The following is a 22,265-nucleotide window of genomic DNA, read 5'->3' on the forward strand; positions in this document are numbered from 1 at the left end:
CTTAAGGGTAAATCTGTCTTAAGTTATTACATAATTAGCTTACCTAACAACATCTTATGGTGACCATATCAATATTAAAAATCTTTTATGGTTTAAATAAATAGATTGACTTGGCCATCGCATGAAAACACAATGTATCTTTACATTAAATTAGATTACATTAACATATTATATTAAATTAGATTGTTTAGTGCGATTGCCAAGTCAATCTATTTATTTAAACCATAAAAGATTTTTAATATTGATATGGTCACCATAAGATGTTGTTAGGTAAGCTAATTATGTAATAACTTAAGACAGATTTACCCTTAAGTAGGGACTGAATAAATGGACCGACTTGGTATTACATGGATCTCACAACTTTTTACGATAGAAGAATTGAGTTGCGAGACTTGTTTTTTTTTACAAGTTATGTTTTTGATGGCATATATATATGCGAACAACAGGATTGCTCTTTATTGGCGCATTAGCGCTAAAACCGCCAAATCTGTAGCTGCAGTGGCGTTAATACGTAAGTACCAAAATTCTTAAGACATACCATTGCTCAAGACCTATTTGAGAATTTTAAAGAAATTATATCATGTTTGGACATGCAGTTACTTTAAAAATATGCCAACTGCAATTTAAAATAAAAAAAAATGTTAAAGAATAATTTTTGGGCAAAAAAAAAAAAAAAATGACTAAAACTTTAGATCTATGTACTTGTGGACTGTATATAATCCATGGATCGTTTCAGTATTAACGTAACGTCTACTGGGCTGAAAATATATGTTACTCTAAGAGCAATGTATAGAATAATTAGAGGTAGTCCAGTTAGACGTGCCGATTTCCTGGAAGTTACAAGTTCTTCTGAATTTTCATTGAAGTTTTGTTCTTTTCATTGGGTAGAAAATATCAGTGTTTGCGAACGTGGTCTAAATGTTTTTGTTAACATAAAGAAATATACAGATTTTAGTGAAAAAATTTTTACTGGGATCTGCCACGAGTGATAATATTATAAATGCTTGTCAGGATAAATTAATTCTGGCTAAAATTAGCTTTCTTCTTATATTTCTAACATTCTTCTATAAAAAAATTCAGACAACTGAATCAATGGTACTTTTCTTATATGAAAAAAAAAAAAAGACCCTTTTCATTTTTACTAAAGAATTAATGAAAAATATTGTCGAAAGATGCATAAGCGAAGAAGCGAAAAATATTAGACAGTTTATTTTTGATAGAAGTTGATGATCCTAAAAATCTAAGACTGAGAAAAACTGCCGATATTTGAATAATAACTGCAAACTACCTAATTTCTAGTGGACCTATTGAAGCTGTAAAAAGAGGCTTTTTAGCAGAGTGGAATCTTTTTAGCAGAGTTTTAGAGAGCAGAGTTATATTTGGAAACAATATTATAAAAAAAAAATATTTGAACGCATGTCCAAAAAATTTTGCTATTTTAAAAGATATATCTTGTTTAAATTAACTTTGATGAAGAACAATGCAATAATAGGTGAAAATCGAAGTAATTTCTTCAACTTTAGTGCAAAGCACAAAAATCCCTGATGTGTTCAAAACATGCAAAGATCCAATTTGAAGTTTCCTTGACAAAATTAAAAAGTCAATGTGAAGAACAGTTTGATTCATTTAGTAAAAAAAGATTTGTTTAGATTATTTCTATTTTAATATTTTGAAGTCCAAAGAATTTCTCGAATTTTGGGAAGTTGTAAAAAATAATTCTTTTGTTGTCACGTGGCAATGTGATTTGTATCAACAAGAATATACTTGTTGAAAATCTGAAAGATTTTGTAATTGGTCTAAAAACAACGTAAGATGTAAATTTTTATGAAGTTGCGTGAAATGTTTCGATTTAAAAAGATTCGCTGCAGCATGCAAGATTAGCATGTATGAGGTATTAAGGAACTTTTGAAAAGCAGAAAAAACTTAATGGAAAAGAAAAAGAAAAGTAATCCAACAAATGCAAAGAAGGTTGTAAATTAAATGGTTGCAAAAGAGAATATAAAACTGCTGACTAAGAAATTTGTAGAAATGATTTAGCAAAAAAAAAAAAAAAAAAAAACTGAAAATAAAGAAAATTGCTTAGTAATGTTTTTCTGTTAAGTAATCATTAAATTGTTTGTATCATGATAGCAAAAATGTTATTTTTTTATTTTATTTCACCCAAGTCCTTAGTTTTGTGCGACTTACAATTAAAAAGCATGAGAGGCTGTCACTATCCCTCCCTTAATATATTAATTTTATCTTTCCAAATTCCAGACGATAAGTAAGGAGAAAAATTGCCTTTTTTTTCTATATTTAAATATAATTTAATTAATCTACTACTATTTCGAGTAATCTTAAACTGTTTCTTACTTTCCTTGTTTTTTTTTTTTTTTTTTCACTCTTTGTTGTTGTGGTTTCGAATGGCACTTGTCATTGACAAGCCCACTGACTTTAGAAGTCAGTGATTTTAAGCCAAGGATGCGCCTCTTGTCTCTCAGTAGCGCCATCTAGGGCCCAGAGTACGACTTAGTTACAACATGTCACAACCCTTTTTACGGGGCAAACTTCATTCACTCATCCACGGATCGTAATTTAGACCCGAATCAGAGAACGATCACCCCTGATCCAGTACCCCCAGTGGTATTACTCTCGATACTGAGGACTTTGTGACCACGAGAGATTTATACGTGCACCAACCACCACACACACGGAGAGTCTTCGGCCGACAGGGCTCGAATTCAAGGGACGCGAATCCAACGCCCTACCAATCAGGCTATCCTGGTCTATTAATTTCACTCTTTAAAACTATTGAGTATTGTTATTCTATCATAATGGGCATGTGAGTGTTGTTCGCGCATTTTCTCTCATATTGCACATACGTACAGAAAAGACGCAGAAAAAATACAGAGATTTTTTTTTCTATATTTGAGTGGAAATCCTATATATAGATCAAGATGAGATAAATTTAATTATAAATTAAGATGTAATAACCGGATATTTACACGATTAGGAGAGCTATGACGTCATAGGTCTGGTCTCCATTAGTTCATGTGTTCAATGAAAAGAGTACATGTAGGACAATACCCGACAATGTTGGTGAACCATAGATATGAAAATATATCTAAATGATTTAATTGGAGTTAAGTAAAACCAGTATTCGCTGTGGACCAAATAGTTGCCAAACACGACCAGTATATCTAGCATATAGTAATAATGAAGATGAACTATAGGCCAGGCCCGCTCGACTCTAGAAATAACTATGCTTTAAAACTGTCTGCTCTAAATCCAAACGCTTGCCATATAATGCCTTTTTAATGCTTTTTTCAACATGCAAGATCTTAGCCAATATACAAACAAAAAAATATTAGCAAATTAAAAAGAATTTATATTTTACACTAAAATTATCACAAAATAGAACATTTGCATTCACCATAAATAAATTATGTAGATAATAATCATATTTACAAAACGAATAATTACAAATGTAACGCTAAGTACTGATATGACAATCTTTGCCCTTTTTAAGATTCATTTTTGGCGATTGCTCTTGAAAGTGGAATTGGCGATTTAGCAGCTGGCGCCAAACAACTACGTCGTGCCAAAACAATTGTTCGTGAAGACAATCGGCTTCTGATTCTACTTATCGAATGCGGCGAAAACATTCTAATCTTCGAAATAGACAGGTGTAGACAGTTATGGAGTTACTTACATTTTTGTTGATTTTCATTTGTCTTTCTCTCATAGTAGGCTTCGTTTTATTTATGCTTTACGCTGACGCTGATTTAACACTTTTATATTATCATTCTTTAAATCGCCCAAGAGGTAAGTCCTCGTCATAGTTTTCTTTGTTCAAATAATGTGTTTTGGCATATTAATTGACATGATATATTTTTAATTTTTTATGCACTTAAGAATAATGTAAAAGATTGCAATAATAACTAAGAATTTATTTTTAAGTCTTTTATTGATTATAAACGTAGTAAATATTCACTAAAATGAATTCGTAATGAAATTTTTTTTAATGAAAGTTTTTTTAGTAGTAGTAGTACTTTCCGGAGAGGCTGATTTTCAATTAGGCAAATGTCTTGGGCCTCTAAATTGAGACGGACAGCTGACAAATCGATTGAAAAATGTTATTAGCTAACTAATTTGTAAAACTTTTTCTATGAATTATTGATTGACGTTAAATTAATTTAATTAATACTTTCCATATTAATGCTATTAATATAGTAATGCCAACCAGTTTTGATGAAATATATTTTATCACAATAAAAAATATCATTTTCAATCATGATTCCACAATAATGATGGAGCATTGTAATTGGTTAGCTATGCAAAGAGAAGAAATTAATTGGCTACGAAAATTGGCGAAATCGATCCGGTTGTTGAGTTAGGGCTCTGTCTATTTTGTAATATTTTTTGGAGGGCCAGACAAACAACTCTTGATAACTTAGATAGGAATTATAAATTTTCAAGTGAAATAAAAATTGACAAAATCGATACATCAGATTGTTTATTTCATGATTGCATCTGAGATCTCTGTCAGTATCCCCTCCCCCAGATGATGTACAGCGAAGTACTAAAAAATGATCCCTAAAAATGATCAGTGGTAGAGAGTAGAAAAGTATTAATGACGTGTATAGGCGTCATTAACATTAATATGAAAGAAATTGGCTAAATCGGTGCAAAGGTTCTGGTTGGGGAACAATATTTTGGGTTTTGCCAATTATTTAAGAATACAGATGGTTAGCGAATAAGTTAGTTTTTAAATTAGAAGTAAATAATTAAACTATTTTCTTTATTAAAGGTGAAAAAGAATTAAATGAGTAATTTCTATGTGGATTCCTTAACTTTTGAAAATTTTATTAGTCTTAGTTTTGTTTTTAAACTTTAATATTCCCTTTATTTTTCTTTTAAAAAATAAATCAAAATTAAAATTACATACTTATGAATTCACTTTTCTTATATTGATATTCTTGGAACTAAACTAGAGATTTGTAATTTTCAAATTCCTCTGAAGGAATTATGTATTGAAAATGGCATAACGATTGTGGGTGGGAAGGGAGGAGTGTTAAAGGGTATAAATACATCGGACTCTAATCTTAGTAAGCGCAAACGGAGACAAAAGATTGTTGCATTTATTCCACTTTTAGTAAACTTTTAAAAGTAAAGTAAAAAAATAATAACATATCTAGGAGCTGCTTATAACTTTCTAAGCCATTGATAATGATTGGAAGTGAAATAGTCATATTGTTGTCGAATTGATATACTTCCTCTAAATGGATTTCGTACAAAATTTTATAGATTTCTACAATCTTATTTTATATTTATTGTAAAAGTCATATTCCAGATTTCATTCGTCCAGCTCAAAGCCCTTTTTAAGTTATCAAGGTCATAGTCAGATAGAGGACATATTGACATAATTCCAAAAATGTCATTTTTGACTTCTGGGAGGCCTGAAATTTGGCGATTATTAAAATTTGCAATTCGAATCTTTTTTGACGATTATAATATTTCTCTTTGTATATTTCGTGTACAAGAATGGATATAATTTCTCTTACGGAATTTTTAAAGTTGATATAGATGGCGCTGCATATTAAGTGATGCAATATCAGAGTAAAGCAGAAGAGTAAAATTATTTAAGCTATTTTGATGCATTTTTTGTATAAAGTATAATAAATTAATTAAATTAATTTGTACTGTTTGAAAAAATATATAATTAGTCTAAGAGTAAAGCAACTCATTTATTTTCACTAAAATATTAATCTTCGCTCTTTTCTCAAATCATGGAAATATGTGGTTGTGCTAGTTGGTATACTCTGCGTTGTTAAAATCCTTTCATGTATATTATTTTTAAAGTAAAAACTACTTTCGTATAAAATATCGTATGTAAAATCCTTTTATCGCTTGCTATTTATTAAAATTCGAATATAAGTTTTACCAGACGATTTTTTAAAACTACCGATAACTTATTTCTTCCATAAGTTATTAATATTTGTTATATTAGTGTTACGAATTTTGTTCTTAAATTCTGAAGTGAGGTTGTCCTTGCTGAGCAGCTGATTTAAGCTAAGTTTTAAGCAAAGTTAAATACCTATTTTAAGATCAGTAAAAAACGTTTTCAAAAAGAGTATAAAAATAAAAGAGGAATTTTTTAAAGATAGTGATAGAGTAGTTCAAAGTGTAAAAAATTCCTTTCTTTATTTTCTTATTAATTTAATATTTATTATTTTCTTATGCTTTAAAATGTTGACAGTATTCTTTCTTATGCTTCAAATAATAAATATGAAAAATTTGTTTGAATTCTATCCTATTGTAAGGTGGAGATGTGGAACATACTTATATAACCATGACTTTCAATCTGTATTAAGAAGTTACTAAATAATATATTTTATTGCTAGATTTCCACAATAAAGTTGTTTGGATAACTGGAGCTTCGAGTGGTATTGGGGAGCATCTGGCTTATGTGCTGGTAAAATTAGGGGCAAAATTAGCTCTGTCCGGCGTAAATATCGAAAGATTAACCTCTGTAGGTAAACGTTGTAAAGGTAAGAATTATATATTTTTTAAAAATTAAGTATTTGATATTAATTTATTTTATAGCTTTCTTATCAAGCTTACGAGCTTTATCAAAATTTATTTTGATAAAACATCACATCGTTGCTTATAAAACTGATGTCCTCATTTATTTGTAGATACATTTGTTTATCATAATCACCTCATAAACATAAGTGACTGTTTGTTTGTTTTTTTTTACTGTAAAGGAAAATATATACATAGAGTGGCTCAAACATTTCAGAGTACATCTTATTTTTACTTGATAAATCCGACTTTCAAGATACACATTACCGAGAAGTGCAAATATGTTTTTATTTTTACACATAAAAAAATGGTTTAATTTAAAATAAAAATTAAAAAAAATAATCAATGAAAAATTTCTTAATTGAAAAGTTTCAGAAGCATTTTAAATTAACATACGCAGATTTTTGTCTCAAAAAATTAAGAATACACCAAAGAAATTTTCATAATATCTCACTTAGAATGAAAGTGCCCAAAATTTAGTTGCATATCTTTTGAGTTTATAAAGATCTCTAAACGTTGTGGTACCGATTCGACCAATTTTTTGTAATATCTAAAGCTATTTTATCCATTTTTCTTCCAACACTTGTTTTAAATGGGTTTTGTTTCTAATTTTGTGTTCTTGGACCGCTGTTTCGAGTGTGGCCCACATATTTTCAGTGACACTGATGTCGGGGGACTGTGATGGTGTGTGTAACTGATGTTAACAATGAAAAAGACACAACATTTTGGCATTATATGCAGCGTGATTGGGGTCGTTGTCCTGCAGGGAAATGAAATTCCCATCTAAACCCAAATGTTTAGCACTTCCCTTTAGATTGTTGAGATCATATGGCTCAGTCAACTTGTTGCAGAAATTTCTCAAAGCATGGGCAGAAGTTTAGGTGCTGAAACTGTGCAAAAAGTTATTAGACAAGCTGGATATAAAAGAAGAATTGTTAAAGAGAAACCGTTCATTAGCTTGCAAATTCAGAAGAAGCGTTTGAAGTTTGCAAAAACTCATCAATTGAAGACAAATAACTTTTGGAAGAAAGTTATATTTAGAAAACTCAACATTTTTGGCAGTGACAGCCATCGCACCGTATGGAGAAAACCTAATACTGCTTTGAATCCAAAAAATTTACGTCCTTTAGTTAAACATGGTGGTGACCTCGTCATTATTTGGGGTTGTATGGCTTTATCCGGGATAGGAAATTTAATTCTTATAGATGACATTATAAAGCATATGGTTTACTTGGATATACTTCGCAGCAATCTAAAAGAAAGTGCTAAAAATTTGGGTTTAGATGGAAATTTCATTTCCCAGCAGGACAAAAACCCCAAGCAAATGCACGTGACGTCAAAATGTGGTGACTTTTTCATTGTAAACAGAGTTACACACACCACCACAGTCCACCGACATCAATGTCGTTGAATATATGTGGGCGACACTCGAAAAGGTGGTCCAAAAACACAAAATTAGAAACAAAAACCATTAAAAAGAAGTGTTACAAGAAGAATGTTATAGAATATCTTCAGATACCACCAAAAAGTGGTTGAATCGGTACCACGACGCTAAAGGCCATTTTAAAAGCCAAAAGACATGCAACTAAGTACTGACACTTTCTTTCTATGCTAGATATTACAAAAATTTTATTGGTGTATTCTCAATTTTTGAAGCAAAAATCTGCGTATGTTTATTTAAAATGCTTCTGAAACTTTTCAATTTAGAAATTTTTCATTGATTGTTCTTTGTTTTCACTTTAAATTTTACCATTTGTTACGTGCAAAAATAAAAATATGTTTGCGCTACTCGGTAATGTATTATTTATATTGGAAGTTGGATTGATGAAGTAAAAGTAAGGTGTACTCTTAATTATTTGAGCCACTATAGATTCTTAAATTTGTCACTGCATTCTTATTTCATTAGGATAATTTGTAACATGATATTTACTAGCACAGAGAGCATCAGCCGGTAGAAAGCGTTTCATTATTTTTTATCTATTAATTTGATGCATAGCTTGAATTCAACTTATCTGTACATCATTAAAAAATGTTCATAAAACTAAAATTAATTCTTAAAATTAAAAAATGTTGTTTACACAGAGAAGGTGATCTCTTTCTCTATGGTTGTTTACTATTCTCTTGAAGTTTATTATTCATTTATATATTTTTAACAAATGTTAATGAAAGTAATTCTTAAAACTAAGAAATGTCGTTTGCTATTTTTTTGAAATTCATTGTTTATTTATACATTATTAAAAAATGCCAATAAAAGTAAAATTAATTCTTAAAATTAAAAAAGATGTCGTTTGCTCTTCTTTTGACTTTTATGCATGATTAAAAATGTTAATAAAAGTAAATTTAATTCTTAAAATTAAAAAAAGTCGTTTTATTTTTTTTACTTTTATTGTTCATTTATACATTATTAAAAATGTTAATGAAAGTACACTCAATTCTTAAAATTAAAAACAGTCGTTTTTTTATGCTTTTGAATTATATTTTTCATTTAATCATTTATAATAATTTTTTAATTGAATGGATATAATTTCGATTATTTTTATTTGAAAACTTGTACATCTATTTCAAATCTTGTGATTGTAAAACCTTAAAAATTATAACTCTTTATAATATTTTGCTTCTTATTTAAACTAACTAGCATAAAAACTCCTTTTATTATTTTTTTTATAAGTGAAGCTAACATAAAATTTCTCGTAAAAGAATTTGATTTTGATACTTTCCAACACATTCAATGTGTTTCTGAATAAGAAATTTTTTTCCAAGAACGTATTTTTACTTTTTCCGTTTTCTTTTCACTTTTATTCTGCCACGTTAAGTTTAATTTAATTTATCATTTTGGAATCGTTAGTTCATGTGCTGACTTTATCTGCACTCAATAGCAAAATGAAATAAAGATTAGTATAGAATAAAAAGATAGATAAGAATGGAAATAAAGGTAGATTAGAATACATTTCATGCAGAAAAGAATATCTTTTCAAAGCTGACTAAGCGAATCTGTGTGACTTTCGTTTTATATGTAATCATGATTCATCTGAAATGCGTGAATGACGCACCTATCGATTGTCTTCTTTCATTTTAAAATCAGTTTAAAACATTAATTCATGCTGTATCCGATCTCTCCTGATTATTTAAAAGTCAAATGCGAGATGTTTTGCTTACATCATATGGCGATCAATGGCTTATTTAAGAAAAATTAAGACTTAGAAATTCATGCTTGCCTCCTGAATCAACAGAATCTAATTCTGTTGTTATTCGAATGATTATTATAACTAATAAAGGTGTTATACCAGAGAACACTTTGTATGGTAGTGGATACAATATTTGCGAAATATTAAACTTTGGGGTGAAGATAATATTTTTATGGAATCTATCGTGTGATACTTAGTGATTAATTCCTAACATGCAATTAATAGTTACGAAAATCGAATTTGTGTTTTAGATTCGGTTTTCAAAACCGTCTGAAACGAAAATGTGACTAAGGATCACATTTAAAAGCACAAAATCTCATGCTAAATTTGATATGTTTAAGTCTTTGCATTTTTACCGTATTTACATGTTTCTGAAAATATAGACGGACAAACGAATCTTTTGTTCTATTTGGCTTAAAATTTAACAGGTGTCTAAATTATAAATGATAAATTTGCTTATCGAATTTTATCCATTAAATTCTTTTCGTTTTGTAGTTATCATTTTAACTTAAATTCGAACAGCGGATTAGACAGACTTCCTCAGAACGGATTTTGCAAAAAATTTGATAGAAATCTACGAATTTGGCATAAAGACTATATATCAAATTTCATACGTCTAGACCAAAGAATTTTTGAATTATCTTTATAGCAGACAAACAGTAGTGTTTTACAAACTCATTCAGGTCTAAAACATGAGGATTCCTCAAAATCATGAGTTTGAATTTTTTTACGATTATAATAATTTCTCCACACTTCATATACGAGAAGATAAAAAAAAAAGTAAAATTACCTCAGTTTCGGTTGATATCAATTTATTTGATTATGTAAATGTGTATATATGCTATACCGCATGACAAAATACATACAGATAAAGGATAATGCACAAATTAAATAAGACTACGAACAATGAATCACGTAATAAACACAAAAAAAAACAACGAAACTTCATAGAACAATATGAACATGAAATAAAATAATACAATAAGTTACTGTAAGAGCTGGAAATCTTAAAAACCTTAAATGATAAATATAAAATATGAAATGTCTCAGAATATTTATTAAAAAGTTTTTTTTTATTTGCCACACCAGTACAGCTTATCTTAAGTTATAAAGTGCGAAAATAAAATTTTTGTAGATATGCTTATAAACCTATCTACAATAGAAAAAAATAAAATAGGAAATGCTACTGTGATAAAAAGAATTCCTCGGAATATTTTATTTTAAATAAAAATAAATATCGTCTGCAAATTTATCAAATATTTTTACGACTTCTGAAAACATCTGGCAAAAGTCCAAAATATATTTTATTTTGTCGTTCGAAAATAAATATGCTTTGAATGAGATAAATCGTCACTTTGTTGATTTTTGAAATGATGAATATTATTGAACTAAGAACATGCATTAAATTTTGTTTCCTCACTGAAAGTTTTCTACAAAAACTTTTGAAATATTACAAGAAGTTTTAAAAGCTAACCGTTTATCGAAATCATTAGTATTTGATTGGTATAAAAAGATTAAAGATGGTAGAGAATCCATCACAGATAATCAGCTGTCTGGAAGGCCATTCAATTCAAATAATGATCTAAATATCGATAACGTCAGAGAAATGTTGCTAGACGATCGTAGTTTAAAAGTAAGAGACATTTTTGAACAAATTCCGGTACAAAAAACGCCAAGAAAAAAAAATCGCCATTTTGATTATTTCTATTGTCAAACTATAAAGTTTATGATTTTGTAACTCGATACTTAAGTATATTTTTAAAATTTGGCGAAATTTTTTTCTTGGCGCTTTTTGGTCACCGTTGAAACCGAATCATACCAAAATTTTTTTATAATTTAGTTTCTGTTGTTTGCGCTTAGTAATGCAATGCAATTCCCTATGCAATTTTAAAGGGTCATGACGAAACGCCGCTCGCTTCTTGAATTATTCCAAAAGTTTTGAATTTGTTTGAAAAATAACAATATGCTCAAGTGGCACGAGAGATACTTTCTTATGCCGGGTTTACACTCGGCAAGTTATAAGACGGCAAGTAGGCAGCGCATGCGTAGAAAGGGACTGATTTATGTTTGCCACAATTTCATAAGATAAATTCAGGCATTCCATTCTTGGCTTTAAATTTTCGTTTTGGCGTCCCTGAATTTTTCTTTTTCACTGCGTATCGTATTAAAATGATGAATATTTACACAAAGAAACATGGCAAAATAAAAATAAAAGATCAACATACCTAAATTTAGAAAATTATAGCAAAGAAATGGCAATTAATATGAAAAAAGAACGTGATCTCGCATCAGAAAGAGCAAAAACTGATGGAATTAATTTATAATAAGTGATTATTCTTTTTCACGCCAAATAAATCGCCAAATTCTACATATGCATTCGCAGTAAGAAAAAATTCAGTACAGTGGCCTGTAGTTGTCTCGATGGGTCAACTACATGTCATCGACTGAACAGCATTTTTTAGCTTTTCTACGCATGCGCTGCTACTTATCGTCTTATAACTGACCAAGTGTAAACGCGGCATTATGGTAATTCCTTTCTAAAACGCATTATTACCGAAGATGAAACTTGGATATATACTTTTCATACAGAAGCAGCTCAAGAATCAAGTGAATGGAGTTTCAAGAGTGAAATAAAATTGATAAGAGTGCATCAAAGTATTTAAAATATTATGATAATGTTGACATTATTTCTTTGATTGTCTGATTCCGTGCATTAAGAATTCCAAGCTGCTGGCAAAATAGTGAATAAAGAGTATTGTTTGAGTGTTTTACGTCATTTGCATAAGGAAGTTCGATGAAAAAAAAACCCACGTGAAAACTCATGGGCTTTCACTATGATAATGCGTCTTCTCACAGAGCAATTATTTTTCATGAGTTTTTACTTTCTAGTATACTTAATGTAAATTAGGTAAAGTAATAGTCAAAAAATACGAACTTACAAGATTTTGACGAATCTCCACGTTTTAGACCTCCTTGAGATCGAAAAACATATTTTGGGGAAATGTCCATCTGTCTACTGTTTGTGACAAAGACAACTCAAAAATGATTTCAGCTAGATGATTGAAATTTGGTTGACAGTGTTTACACCAAATTTGCAGCCAATTTTGAGTAAAATTTATCCATATTAAGTCCATCTGTCCAGCTGTTCGAATATAAGTTAACAAGATAACTGCATAACGAAGTAAGTTAGATAGATAAGTTTCCGTACCTACATTTAACATCTATAGTGTAGACGTCTTAAATTTGGAGCTAAATCCGACGATAGGTTGATTGTCTGTAGGTCTTACTTTCAGAAACATGTAAATGCGATAATTCAAAAACGTTACGACAAATATATTACATTTGGTATAGAAACTTAGGATTACAAATGCAGTTTTGCGTCAAATATTTGTTCCAATTCGATTGGGGAAAAACGCATGCTAAGGATTATTCGCCAAACAACTCAAGGATGACACGTTATATTCAGTAAAAATGCTAAAATCATGCCAAAAGTTAATATTTCTTAACTATTGTATGCCAGTGCCATATAAGGTTGGCGCAGTATGGCCAAATATAGCTCTTGCGCCAATAAACCACGCAAACCAAAGCCATATAAGGTGTTTTCTGACATAAACAAGTTTATTAGAGAGTGTAAGAGGACATTGTGGAGAGACCATTTCCCCTGGTTAATTTAACAAATGCGACTCCACAGGTTCCGTATTCTTCTATGTCACCCTCTGTTACTTCAGCAGCTGAAAATGTGTTTTCATATTTACTGTTTAAAATGTATTAATTCGATAAAAGAAAATTTGCTGAGAGCTCTGATGGGTTTTTACGCAATTTTGTTGACTGAAAAAAAAAACATAGGCAGAAGTGCATTGCAGTGGGAGGAACCTTTCAAATTTGAATTTAATTAAGAATGGGTAAACGGGATATACATTTCTTCACCAATGATCACTACTTTCACAAAATAATCAGCGAGCTCAATATCAGGTTATCTACATATACCTTCACTCAGACAGAGTCCCCAAATAATTGTGCCTAACTTTATCAAAAATTCGAATTTTGACTTAACATTCTTTAGAGCTTCCATAAATGAAATGCATTTATTGTAGAGTTGTTTTTCAGGGTCTAGCTTTCAACAAAGTCAGTTGCTGCCAATTTGGTTTGAAAAACTGAGTTTATATCCATTAACTTCAAAGAATGATGTTTAAGACAGATATTATGATTAAAAATTCATATAATATACTCAACATCGCTATCGATCCTTTATACTTCCATAGCAATTGATTCTGGATAAAAGAGATTATTTGTGGATATAAGGTGAAGATTTTACTTTCTTTGATCACTTGGTATTTACGGTACACTCCCGAATATCCGGCCTAATTTGGCGGACAGGCAGACCGGATAGCAAAAAAGTCGGTTTGGCAGAAGTTCTATGAGCTCATTTCTGAGCCCACTAATACTAGACTACAAAGTTTTTTTACACCAAACCTCACTGTTATAATACATACAGTGGGCCACAAAATTGAGTATATACCTTAGAAACTTAGAGACTTTTTGCAATTACAAATTAAATATTGCTTTAAGATGATTGAAATTTTTACCTTAAATACTTTAGTCTATGCTTTAGCGTACTATATTAATAAAATTGTTACGTTTATTTATTTTTTACGAAAAAAAAATAAAAGAGCTGAGACGAAAGGAAAAACAACACCACAAAAATAAGTATACACCTTTATTAATTTCCTTTTAACGTACAAATTAATATTTTGTTGCATAACCTTTTGCTTGAATTACAGCTTGTAATCTTCTGGGCATAGATTCTACTAGTGTTTTAGTGGTTTCAACAGAAATTTTAGCCCATTCTTCTCTCGGAACCTTCTTGAGAACTTCCTTGCTTGTGATTTCGTGCTCATGTACAGATTTCTTTAATTGCGACCACAAATTTTCGATGACGTTTAGATCTGGAGACTGGGCTGGAGTGTGCAATTGCTTCCTGCAATGGGTACAGCAAGTATAACTGCACAATCTTCGCTGTATGCTTGGGGTCGTTGTCCTGCTGGAATATGAAGCTTGACCCAAGCCCCAACTTACTGGCACTTTTTTTCAAGTTATCATTTAAAATCCCCAAATATACATGTTTGTCCATAATACCATCTCGTCATCTGACCGCGGTTCAAAATTACGAGGTCCGTCCCAAAATAGCCCTAGTGTTGCTTCAAACGGGACGTTAGTATAATCAAACCAAACCAAACCATAATACCATCAATAAAAGCAAGCTCTCCAACTCCTCCAGCCGACATACAACCCCAAACGAGGGCAGATCCACCTCCGAATTTGGCTGTCTTAATGGTGTTTTTAGGTGCCAGTTCTTTCCCAGCTTCTCTCCATATTTTAAATCGCCCATCGCTTCCGTAAAGATTAAACTTACTTTCATCAGAAAATATTACAGTGTTCCGGAAAGAAATAGGTTTTAAACGATGTTCTTTGGCGAAAATCACTCTCTTTTGTCTATTCACATACTTGATGAGTGGCTTTCGTATTGGTGTACGGCCATGACACCCATATTGGTGAAGGGTACGTCGAATTGTTTCAACTGAGATCTTTTTCCCGATTGTAGAGGACATCGATAAAGCTAGTTTAGAGGCTCTCACCCTCGGATCTTTCTTTACTGAGTGAATGATCTTCCTCTTCGCTGTAGTACTCAGTATTTCTTTACGCCCTCTTCCAGGAATATTGGCCACAGATCCAGTTTTTTTATACTTCTGTAGAATTTTTTGGACACAACCATGAGTTACACCAATCAACGAAGCGATTTCTCGAAGAGATTTGCCCTCTTTCGACCATTTTACAACCAACGTTCAGATTCAGTAGTTTCTCTACGAGAGCTCATTTTACGATTTTTAATGAGAAAAAATACTATTTAAAAGCGTTGAAGTGCAATAGCACGTGTTATAAGCAGCAGCTACACCTGAAACTCTTTAAAGAAAATTTGAAACTCAAAAAAGTGGTGGCAAAATTTACAAATATAAGAAGTGTATACTCAATTTTGTGGCCTGGTTTTCTATCTTTTCTTCGAATCGCTTAACTTTTTTCGTACTAAATAAGTTAACTGTAGAATTGTGTTATTATAGGATGGTAAAGCAGAGGTTAAAGTATCTAGGATAAAAAAAAAGTATCTATTTTAAATCAATATTTAATTTGTAATTGGAAGAAGTCTAAAAGTTTTAGAGGTGTATACTCAATTTTGTGGCTCACTGTATATTCTTACTTCCTATTGAGTACTAAGCTTTCCAATGCCACATAAAATGTGAGGCTTTCCGTGACCAGTGAATCTTAGAAGAAGTTGTCGAGTTAAAATAAAAGGCTTAAATATATATATATATATATATATATATATATATATATATATATATATATATATATATATATATATATATATATGTGTGTGTGTGTGTGTGTGTGTGTAATGATATTCTAAACTCTTAATTTAAACCAAATTAATTTCCAAAGCTTATTTTAATTTAGCCATAGTAATTTCATTCTCTTATTTCTTGATCCAATTCTACTTTCGGTTTAATTAATTCAACTGAAGCTGTGTAAAAAGTACTGCGCCATCAATCTACGTATCGAATAAATGTCATACTTCCGTTGCCCTTCTCAAAGGTCAACACATGTATTCAGTCGACACGTGGCTGGAAATTCCATGTTATTTAAGACTAGAGATATCATTTGTTTCGCCCCTTTTTTTTTACTTCTGCTTTTGTGCCGCTCTGTGCCTTCTTGTAAATAATCATGACTGCCACCCGGAAGAGAATAAAACGAAATTAAAAATACAAAGTCTCTTCACTGCTTCGAACCTGCATTCTACTTTTCAACCAAAATAACATTACACACACACACACACATATATATATTGCACTGCTGCACATTTCAAGTATTTCTTTGAGATAAAGCAAGTTAAAGGATATGAACTATTCATATTTTAACATAAATTCTGTAAGGCCTGACTTAAATGCAGGAAACATAAACAAAACATAAACGTAAATCGTTGGCCTAATTCTTAAAAAAAATTTACTCAAATTGATTTTATTTTCTTCTGTTAAATGATTATACAGATATGAAAAGGTAACGTTAAGATATGAGTCAAAACTTACAGTTTTTAGTTTGTTAAAAAAGTCCTTAATAGATGATTGCTTCTGCATTTTAGCTCGTAATAGATGTCCTCTTCCAATGCCTTGGCAATGTTTTTCAACGCCTTGTCTTCCTCATTTAACTTAACTACGATAAAAGAAAACCAGGCCGGATAGTAATGAAAGCCGGATAGTCGCAAATCGGATGCTCGGGTGTGTACTGTACTTAACACATTACAATTTTTCTTTCATTTGCTCGTTTTTGCCGGTGTAAGGGCTATGCACGTTTGGATAATGATTCAAATTGTGCAAGGTCAAAGATTATTTTTTTTAAATTTTATTAATCATTTTTAAAACTATCACTTTTGTAGTGATTAAAGTGTAGATTCAAACTTTATCCTTCGTTGAACCATTTTTTTCTGCTGATTTTTGCAGAAATATCAAATTGTGCGGCAGAAGACATCCTATTAGTGCCATTTCAAATAAACAAGTTTGAAGATCACGATGAATGTGTGAAAAAAGTTTTGGATCATTTTGGCCAAGTAAGCTGTTAAACAATTTTGAAATATTAAATAAAATACAGCTTTGAAACGAAAGTATTTTTTTTTGGTCTTGTATATAATAGAAGAAACATAGTAACCTAATTAATTTTAAGTTATTTAATAACTAGTAGCTTTCTTTTTTGAGTCAATGAATATATACATGCAAACTATTTTCAGTTCCTTATGTAATTGTAAACATTTCTTAGTCACACATTTCTCTAAAAATTTTAGAGCATGTCAACCATTTGTTAAGTTATTTCAACTAAAAACAAATTTTTTTCTGAATGAATAACCCCCCGCATAAACGAACACACATTTTCTTTATAAATATAAATTATTTAAATTAGAACTTTTATCGTAAATATTGTAGTTTTTTTATCTGCCTACATAAATTTTTGACATTGCTGATTTTTATATCTTTAATTGTTTTGTTTCTGCCGATAAACTTTTAATCTTTAGTTTGATTAGATAATCAAAGTTTCTGAGGAAAGTTATTAACGATATGTGTTTTATTAAATTAATATTTTTTTGAATTTTTAATTAGAATTTTAATTAATTGAAAATTAAGCAACATTTCAAACGTTTTTCCACAATAACTTCTGGAAAATATTACAGCACAAAATTGATTTTTTGCATCAAATTAACATAAGAATTGTCATGATCAATAGCTGCTTTTTATATCATCGGTCTAACATGCATGCAATGTATAGACAATCAATAAACTTTTTGGCCATTTTGATATAAAATTTGATACATATGTACAATTTTAAAATGAAGATCATATACCAAAGTTCATTAATCTATTTCGTTGTTATTTTTTTTGAGATAACGCGTTTACATAAGGCGAATGTACAGATCGTTAGACAGTCAATCGTTCGGCGACTTCTGTTCAAAATTTGACACAGATCTAAACTTTAGGTACTTATGTGCTAAATTTTATCCTTGTAGCACTTTTCATTCTGTAGTTTTCGTGACTTCAATGACTTCTTCATCGGTTACAAATCTTCTTCCCCTTAGAGCTTTCTTCAATGTTCCAAACATATAAAAATCACTTGGAGCCAGGTCTGGACTGTATGATGGATGTTCCTGCTTTTTGAAACCCAATTCCTTTGTTGTTTCGATCGTCCGTTGGGCAGAATGTATCCGAGCATTATCTTGCTGCAGGATGACGCATTTTCGCAGATTTGCATCCCGTTTGTATCTGATTGCAGGTTTCAATTGAATCTAGTTCTATCACCACATCTTGAACGACTTTCAAATTATCTTCAATAGTTGACGTCGATGGCCTGCCAGATCTTTCGTCATCATATAAAGTTCTTCCCTTTTGAAGCGCTCAATCCATTGGTAAATCTTGGTTCGTGATATACAGCTGTTACCACACTGCGCTTGAATTCGACGAATACTTTTCGCAAACAAAAAAGGAATTATTATTCTCATTTCCATCTTGGTGCAGATCGACAATGGAGCTGCCATATTTAAGGGTCTACTACATTCCAACGACTTGTTCAGGAATAAGAGTAACTCGTTGCATTCAGTCAATTGATAATTCAGGACTGGATACTAACAGTGTTACCAAACCCTGGAAAGAGAAACTGCAAAAGTCCCTTTACTTTTTGACTTTTCCTAATACATCATATTACTAATCATTTTTATATTTTAATTTCTTGAAAGTGTATTTTGTGTCTAGTCATCGTAAGTATCTTAACAATTTTTATCTTTCAACTTTTAATTACTATTAAAAATCCGAAATGAATGTACTTTTTAACATTATTTTTATAACGCGAAAAAAAGTCTTTATTAGTATTGAATATTATATAATTCTTGATTGTAAATCCAAAGCTTGTGTTGAACCATTGTTCATCACGGGCCAGTATACTGTGAGTGATAATGAAATTGGTAGATAGCGCTGTTGCGCCACAGATGTATTTAGAATTAGCAGTCTTATGTAAAGGGTGTCCCAAAATTAACGCAAGAATTGAATTTGCCACCATTCGAGCAGTAAAATGTTGGCAACCTTATTAAAAAAACCCATTTGACAGCTGATAGTTTAGGAATAGTAAAAATAGAGCGTTACACGTTAGAACAACGCGTTAATGCATGATTTGAATTAAATAAAGAACACAGTTTTTTTTCCTTTAAATTGTTATATTTTTATTGGATATAAAGTATAGAGGATAGGATTATGTATGAAATAACACATACGGTAAACGGCCTTCCTCGGCTTTGCTGGCACATAAGCATTCTTTTGAAATTTTCCATGACCATTTTGCATAAATGTGCCGGAATTGCATTTTTGAATTTCCTCCTTCAATAGACGCATGCTTGTGGGCTTGTTGGCATAGACATTTGATTTCGAATAATCACATAGAAAGAAATCCAATGGTGTTAAATCCCATGATCTAGGAGGCCAATTCTCAAACTTTTGAATTGTGGCTGCCAGACTTTCATTATTTTTGAAATATTGTTCAATAATGAAAACACGTTTTTTTTTTTTTTTATCATGTAACTCTCCGTTTTTACTAATCATAAACTATCAGCTGTCATTTGGTATTTTTTTAATTAGGTTGCCAACACTTTACTGTCCGAAGGCTGAAAATTCAAATCTTGCGTCGATTTTGGGACACTTCTTAGATAGTTTGAAAAAAGGACGCTAGTTTTGTCTCGTCGGATTCTATATGTGTTTGTATTTCCATTTAGTGTCTATTTTAGTGTTGTGTTTGTGTCTTAAAATAAACTATAAATATTTTAAAAACTTGCAAGCTTCCTAAAATTTACAACACCATCATCATACTACTCTGATACAATTGAGGTAATTCTTGACTCCTCAATGACAATTCGTCTACATTGAATTATATTTCTATCCTCAATCGTAAGGGAGTAATGGGGAAATCAGTCGAGATTTTCACTCTTCCTTCCATTAGTTTCTTCCCTCATTCAAATCCGATCACAATTGCTATAATTATAATGCTAAAAATTACTTTATTGTATCTTTTTATTGTGATGAAAATTTTTATTCTAGAGTTATAATAAAGCAATAAAAATTTATGAAAATTAAGTTATTATTATTTGGATATAGTGTTTTGTCGTTCTACAGATTGATATACTTGTGAACAATGCTGGAATTTCACAGCGAGCTGATTTTGCTGACGTCGACATAGCAGTTGATCAACACGTTTTTAATATAAATGTTTTTGGAGCTGTCCATCTAACCAGGAAAGTTCTCAAGCATCATTTCTTGGAACGCAAGAAAGGTCATGTAGTTGTTACAAGCAGTATCACAGGAAAATTAGGTAATTTCTTACTTTTTTTAATTCAGAAATTTCAGTTTAGTGAACGGAGGAAATATACATGTAGACGTATTTTGTAAAAGATTCTGATATGAAATTCTTATAAATTATACTAATAATTATTGACAATATGTGCGCTTATCGGCACTTAATAGTCTAGAATGTCTGACCTAGAGAAGCCAAATTTGGCATAAATATACTCGGTGTGATTTGATTAGAATTTCGATTAATTAAAAATAAAGTGAGATTTTGGCGTTTTTCAATGTTAACCTCCAAAAATATTATTGAGCAAAATTATTTTTACATTGTTTTAAAATTTTAAAAAATTCTTATAAATTATATTAATAATTAAGAATAGTATGTGTGCTTATTGGCATTTAATAGCCTAGAATGTCTGACCTAGAGAAGCCAAATTTGGCATAAATATACTCGGTGTGATTTCATTAGAATTTCGATTAATTAAAAATAAAGTGAGATTTTGGCGTTTTTCTATGTTAACCTCCAAAAATATTACTAAGCAAAATTATTTTTACATTGTTTTTAAAATTTTAAAAAAATTCTTATAAATTATACTAATAATTAAGGATAGTATGTGTGCTTATTGACATTTAATAGCCTAGATTGTCTGATCTAGAGAAGCCAAATTTGGCATAAATATACTCGGTGTGATTTGATTAGAATTTCTATTAATAAAAAATAAAGTGAGATTTTGGCGTTTTTCTATGTTAACCTCCAAAAATATTATTGAGCAAAACTATTTTTACATTGTTTTAAAATTTTAAAAAATTATAACCAATTTATTTGTTATGAAATTTTTTTCTAAGTTTTGACAAATTTTTTTGTTATTATTATTATTTTTGAATAATTTTCAATAACACATTTCCAATTGTAAGGCAATTAAAATGAATCAATTTCTTTATTTCGTCACATATTTAAATATTTGATTTCCTTCTATTGTTAAAAGCTTTAAAAAACACACTGTAACATCACTTTTAGACAGCTTGAAAGATTTACATTTCGCATATATGATGGTTTGGTTTGAGGTTTTGGCGCAAGAATCCTAAAATTGATTAAACTGCCTCAAACATAATTTTAAAATCCGGCAACATAAAAATATAATAAAATTATAAAACTGAAAGTGTAAAATGATACTCTAAAATAAATGTTATTTAAATAAGTGAATAATATTGAATGCATTAAAAAAGGCAAATAAAAGGTGGTTATTATTAAATTGACATTACTTCGAAACTCGTAGCTCTGTTTCTACAGAACGGATCCAAATGAAACTTCGTATGTTTGTAACTTAAATCATGGGATTACTTAAACCATGGAATAGCTGCATTCATCAAAATCTATTTCATTTTTACTCAGACGCAAAAACAGGTTATTATTATACCGATGAAAAAATAATTGATATTGAAATTTATCTATCTATTTTTTGGAGTCGGCTTGGTATGTTAGATTATATAATTCATGCGATTTTGGGAAACGATAATAATGCTAATGATAAGCAATTTTATGAAAATCAGTTAATATCTTAAATTAAAATAACATCGATTAAAAAAATACCAA

General features: G+C 30.3%; 1 protein-coding gene across 1 annotated transcript in view; it reads left to right on the forward strand.

Moving 5' to 3' along the window:
• Positions 1–3,621: 3,621 nt before the first annotated feature.
• LOC129981264 (dehydrogenase/reductase SDR family member 7-like) overlaps positions 3,622–22,265 on the forward strand; it is a 29,180-nt gene continuing 10,536 nt past the window's right edge. The window contains exons 1-4 of the mRNA XM_056092035.1: positions 3,622–3,804; positions 6,384–6,530; positions 17,300–17,406; positions 20,501–20,696. Coding sequence (XP_055948010.1) covers positions 3,678–3,804; positions 6,384–6,530; positions 17,300–17,406; positions 20,501–20,696 — 577 coding nt within the window. The 5' untranslated portion in view covers positions 3,622–3,677. The remainder of the gene's footprint in view (positions 3,805–6,383; positions 6,531–17,299; positions 17,407–20,500; positions 20,697–22,265) is intronic.

This window comes from Argiope bruennichi, chromosome 8 (assembly GCF_947563725.1).
Source record: "Argiope bruennichi chromosome 8, qqArgBrue1.1, whole genome shotgun sequence".
Classification (NCBI taxonomy): domain Eukaryota; kingdom Metazoa; phylum Arthropoda; class Arachnida; order Araneae; family Araneidae; genus Argiope; species Argiope bruennichi.